Source organism: Brassica oleracea, chromosome C2 (assembly GCF_000695525.1).
Source record: "Brassica oleracea var. oleracea cultivar TO1000 chromosome C2, BOL, whole genome shotgun sequence".
Lineage (NCBI taxonomy): Eukaryota > Viridiplantae > Streptophyta > Magnoliopsida > Brassicales > Brassicaceae > Brassica > Brassica oleracea.
In genome coordinates this window covers 14,206,379-14,212,378 of record NC_027749.1, presented here as the reverse complement: position 1 = coordinate 14,212,378, position 6,000 = coordinate 14,206,379, and the positions used below count along the sequence as shown (strand labels likewise).

General features: G+C 36.5%; 1 protein-coding gene across 1 annotated transcript; it reads right to left on the bottom strand.

The window, feature by feature from the left end:
• Window positions 1–1,646: 1,646 nt before the first annotated feature.
• On the bottom strand, window positions 1,647–2,351 carry LOC106323515. The gene is made up of 2 exons (XM_013761624.1): window positions 2,228–2,351; window positions 1,647–2,110 (listed from the first exon to the last, which is right to left on the bottom strand). The coding sequence occupies exons 1-2, from the start codon at window positions 2,349–2,351 to the stop codon at window positions 1,647–1,649; spliced, it is 588 nt and encodes a 195-aa protein (XP_013617078.1).
• Between the last annotated feature and the right edge of the window lie 3,649 nt (window positions 2,352–6,000).

Below are 6,000 nucleotides of genomic sequence, written 5' to 3'. Positions count from 1 at the left end.
AAGTTTTGAGATGAAGAATGAAAATTAGCCTGTCGTTGGTATTTCTCTTGGCTAGTCTCCTTGAGAAGGCCAAACATCTTATCCTGAAAATTCTCAACACAAAAGATTAGCAGATAAAAATTTTCACTCTCTCAAGTGTTTGATCTTCACCCACACAAGTGTTTCTCTCAGATTTTTGGTGATCACACACAAGTTTCTACTCAATGGTCTAAGAGAACAAATCAAAGAATCCCAATGGACAAATCCAAGCAGACAAAAGGGAATTTTTTTAAAGATAGAAAGGTAAGAGATTTTTGGTTTTGGAATCCGTTTTAACCACCTCAAAGGCTGGATTTCTCCGCAGCCAACAGGCTTTCTCTTCCACCACCAATCGCCAAATGAAAACTTTTCGAATTCTTTTTTTTTTATAGATAGATCTTTTTTTTATAGATAGAGGATGGTAATGAGGGGCCCGGATTCAAGATAGATAGAAGAAGAAGTGTTTATGATTTAGAAATGGAAGATGAGAAAGATGAATGATTTAGAAGATACCAAACGAGCAGCTCTGATACCACTTGAAAGACCCTAAGATCGGCTCACTCCAATGGATCAGATATGGATATGAACTTCGAATGGAGAACTAGATGGATTGAAGGGTCGCACGAAGGTTCCGGAATGGCCTTCGATATTCCCGGCTTCAGTTGGTGCTTGATATGACTCACAAGACCACCAAAAGAAGAATCTCGAACCGTTGCTTGATATGACTCACAAGACCAACGAGATTGAGGGGTGTTTGCTTGGATATGACTCACCAAGAAACAAGACAAGTTCTAAACAAAGAACAAAGAGTTTAACTCAAAAGCTTTAGACAAAATCGATTCATTTATTCATTAGAAGAGTTAACATACTTATAGAGTTTTGTAGATCTAGACATTAAATAGAAATGTAGGTAAACAAGGCAAAACATTAAATAAACTTGACTAGATCTGGTCAAGGCACGAAAATAAAGAGAAGACTAGTCAAAGGGACCGATCGGCTTCCGTTCAGATGCATCCGAACCGGCTAAGTCCAAAGCGGTAAGGATCAGCACATAGGCGGGACGATCAGCAAGGGCCGCGGGACGTTCTGATCGGACAAGTTGCGTTCCAACAAAGCCCAAGTCTTCTGATAGCTTAAGGATCCTTACCTTAGAGAAATATCCAAAGGAAAAGTCCATGATCGGATCGAACAAGGTAGAGAGATCGCCAGCACGGTCGTCGGTACATGCGGTACAAGCCAACCGGGCCAAAAAAGAGAAGCTATGGTCTGAATCAGAATTGGCTCATCCTAAGTTGATTCTGGTTTGACCATCAGCCTTATCTTGTGAAGTTGGACGGCAAAGGCAAGCTCCAGTACTGTCAGATCGGTCATCCGGCCATGGTTCCAGCCAAAGCTCCTTTCCGGAAGTATGCGGGACGGTCCAGTACACTGCACGGTCAGTCTGTCTGGTACGGTGAAAAACATGAACCTCGGTTGAAATGTTCAGAACGTCCTGAACTCCATGCTGAGCTGGTTCCATGTACTGATCTGTGGACTGCGGCACATCACATCCCAAATGGATCGAATCCATCTGTACATAATCCAAGATAAACGTTACACGGTGCTTCGGCAAACCGGGGATGTATTTCTTAAAAGTTTTTCCACTCCGCCACATCAGATGGATGACACATTTCTCCCTCTTTTGCTTGTTGCTCAGCATGCCACCTCATTGCCGCTGCAGTCTTCTTGCTCTGATACAGTCTCTTCAACCTATCAGCTATAGGGAGATACCACATACGGCTATATGGTACTTTGTTTCTACGGCGTTTGTCCCTAGGCTTCCATCTTTCTGCACCACAAAACTGACATGCTTCCCACCTTTCATCTTCTTTCCAGAATATCATACAATTGTTGATACAAACATCAATTGTAAAATATGGGAGGCCTAAATTGCGCATCAACTTTTCTGTCTCGTAGTGTGAGTCAGTTGCCATGTTTCCATCAGGTAAATAGTCATTCAGCATTTGGCACACCGAATCCACACACTTTTCACTCATATTATAATCTGCCTTAGTTTGCAAGACTCGAGCAGCTAAGAATAGCTGCGAGTGACCTTCACGACAACCATCATACAAGGGATTTTTTGCTCCTTCTAACAAGTCGTAAAACTTTTTCGAATGGTTGCATACATCGTCTACTACATTCTCTTAACTACCATCCTAGGAGCTACCATCCTGGTGATAATTATCAGAACTCACATTATCACGAAATGCATCATTTACCATATCAACATATCTATCTTCATTACCAACTTCTTCACTACCACTTAAAGGTGTCGGATCAACATGACTCATTCCTAATTCCATATCAATTTTTTCTCCATGATTATACCAAACATAATAGTCTTGCATGAATCCTCTACTATATATATGTTTCCAAATTTTTTACCCCAGAAGAAATTTATCGTTCTTGCAAACACTACATGGACAGAAAAATTTACCCCCATTGCTCTGCGTGATAGGCTGGCTATTTGCAAATGTCATGAATTGATCCACCCCTGCTATGAACTCTTATGAAAAATTTCCCGTCTTTTCATCGATTCTCTTGTATATCCGTTCTCGGAAATTGGAATAGTTGTAATTTCCCGACATTGTAACACTTCGAACAATATTTTTTTCTTTTTGTTTTATGAGGATTTTTTGTGTTGTCAAACTTTCTTTCTACGCTTTCTGAGCAAAAATGTGGAAAAGATCGTTTAGATTATATAGCAAAATTTATGTCTTATTAGCGACTAAATACCGACTGCTAGCAAAAATTAGTTACACCAACCATAAAACGTAAACCACATGTTTTGTACCGGTTTTCACCGACCGATTAGCGACTAAGTTATGACCACAGAAATCGGTCGCTAAATAGTCACCACTTACCGACTATATTGTGTTTGTATTATTCTGACAACCTCGTAGTCGCGGATAAGTCGTAATTTAGCGACGTAACGACGACTGATTGTCGTAGTCATTATTTTGCGACTTATATACGACGGAATTGTATGAGTTGCAAATTAGTCACCTATCAGTCGTAAATATTAACGACTACCTATACAGTCGCAAACTGTGGTCGAAAATCACATGTTTTCTTGTAGTGATATAACAAGTAACTTTTAGCTTATTCGTTGTTATTTTCTTGATAATGCAGGGTTTGGTTTAGTTTTAAAGTTGGTAACAACTTTCGCTTTAGGCTTTGGCATTAGACTTGTGGCTATAAATATTTTGGCTTTAAAAGCTATAGCTGTGACTTAAAAAAGTTAAAAACTGGATTGGCATCAAGAACTTTAGAAATTGTGACATTTGTATTATTTTAAAAGTTTTCATTTGATTTTCATATCATTTTTAGATTCTAACAATAATATAAATTTTACAAAAATAATGTTATTTATACATTTATATAATTACTTAATCTAAAATTAAATTAAAATTTAGAACCATGTTGAACCGGTTGGACCGGTCCGACCATTGACCCATAACGAGTGTCAATGTTCAGTCCGGTTTTCAAAATATTGCCAAAAGGTATTACCTACTTCTTTCTATCTATTTTTTATGCAAGTCCATAAATTATATTGGATAGTTTTAAATAAGAAATCAGTTAAAATTTATCAATAAATATATTTTATTTATTTATTGTTAAATATTAATTTAAATTGTAAGAAACAATTTTATTTTTATTATTTTAAATAAGATTAAAATTTGTAGGCTTTAACAATTTAATGTCTAATAATAGTAGGTTATAAATTTTTCCTAATGTTAAAAATCTAACTAATTAATAATAATTGATTTATAAATCATTTTACTTATTGTTCTGTTTTATTTTTGGTCAAAATTGGAAAAAAAAAAGTTCACCAATTTTTCAAAAAGAAAAAGGAAGAAAAAAAAAACTTTAAAGTAACAAAAGGTGGCTATCGAAAAAGGTGAACAAAAAACAGTTTTTTTTTAAAGTGGACTTTTAAGAGTTTTACAGATTTTTAAAGCCTAAAAACCTAATTGGTAAATTTTTTGACTTTCATGGCTTTACAAAACCACAAAGCCTCAACAACATCATTAACAATCGGACCCTTAGTTTTAAAGTTAGCAGGCCCGAAGAACATCATAGCCATTTTTATATAATAATAGTATTATTAAGTGATAATAGTTAATTTGAAAATATTATAATTTGATTGGAGGAAAAATATGACATAGTATGTGACTAATATAATTTTAAATGTGACTAATATTGATTAACCAAATGTGATGTCAATGCTATATATGACTATATTTGCAGAATTTGTTGACTGAATTCACGATTAGATAAAAGCTTTCATTTAAAAATAAAATAAAAATATTAATTAATTTAAGCCAATTTTGTAGGCAAACAAATATTTTGGTCAATTATTTTAGAGTAATCAAATTATTATTATATACAAATCAAATCATTACTGATATGTTTCTGTCATGGGTTTTGCCTCTTTGTCAGACTTTTATAAAACGAACCCACACTTCGGGAAGGTTTGGGCAGAAGTGAATAAGAAAAAAAAAGAAACGATTTTATGCTACTAGATGGGGTTTCAATGGAGCTCAGTTATGCATTGTTTTTTGTAGTCTCCGACTGAAAACAATCGACGACTTGCACAAGGAGGGTCACATCCAGCGTGACAGAACGCTTCAGTTGGTAACTGCATCGTACTATTGGCATGGTGTTCTCCGTGATGTGGAGCGTTACGTTGAATGTTGCCGAGCTTGTCAGCTTGCAAAAAGGCATGCTTCGAATGCTGGATTGTACCTCCCTCTTCCGGTCATTGCTCAACTCTGGATTGACCTAAACATGGATTTTGTTTTGGGATTACCATGAAATCAGAGAGGCAATGATTATACTTTCGTGTGTCAATCGTTTCTCAAAAATGGTTCATTTCATTTTGTGTAAGCGTATTAGCAGTGAAGGTCGCCCAGCTCTTCTTTGGTGAGGTTTATTGTTTACATGGTCTACCATTGTCGATTGTTTTGGATAGAGATAAGAGATTTTTGAGTCTTTTCTGGAATTCGCTGTGGACGATGTTGGGTGTCAGTTTAGATATGAGCACTTATTATCATCCTCAATCAGATGGTGAAGTCGTCAACAGATCTTTGGGCAACGTGTTACGGTCTCTGATTCCTGAGAACATCAAATCACGCGAATCGTGCTTTCGTCAAGCTGAATTTGCTCACAGTCATGCAACGAACATGAGTTCGAGTTTAGTCCTTTCAAGGTAATTTATGGGGTGGTGTCGTGGTTCCCAGTGGATCTTGCGCCTCTGTGTGATCTGAATCATTTCCATGGTGGTGCTTCAGACTTTGTCACTTCCCTACAGTAGATTGATGTTATGTGTTTTTATCGGTTTCAAAACTTGGTTCTCTATCAAGAATGGTTGGTTTTCTCGGATTTTTTTGTAGTTCTTTAGTGATATTACAAGTTACATGCTAGCTTGTTGGAAAATAATGCATTTGGACAGGAATTTGGGGAAAATGGAGCATTGGGTCGAATTGTGCTGGAAAACTGACGAGGATCGATCGACCCACACATGGGATCAATCTTTCTAGTGTGACAATGATCGAGCGATCCACGCGATGAAGTCGCATGATCCAGGTCAAGGATGGACCAATCCACACAACATGAATCGGTCAATCGATGACACATCAAGAGAACTTTCCATATGTGTGAAGAGACACGTTTTGAAGATCTTTTTACCTAGGAAATCGACTAGATTTTATATTTGATCTTGATTTCCTATTCTTGACTGTCGGAGAGATTGAGAGATACTCTTGAAAGCTTTTGGATTATTTGTAGACTCTTAGAAAGAGATATCTTCATGTACTCTATATATGGAGAAGATCTTCTATCCCTATCTCTAATTCATACAATCATATTATGTTTTCTTTTGAATCATTTTGTTGTTGTTCTTTGATCATGAGTGAGTAATCTATTAGTTGAGTTAAT

Bases quoted from the DNA above. Each gene is read 5' to 3' on its own strand.
- LOC106323515 (XM_013761624.1), bottom strand. From the start codon at position 2,351: ATGAGTCATGTTGATCCGACACCTTTAAGTGGTAGTGAAGAAGTTGGT. The intron at 2,111-2,227 runs GTAGCTCCTAGG...GTTGTCGTGAAG, and splicing joins TGATAATTATCACCAGGATG to GTCACTCGCAGCTATTCTTA.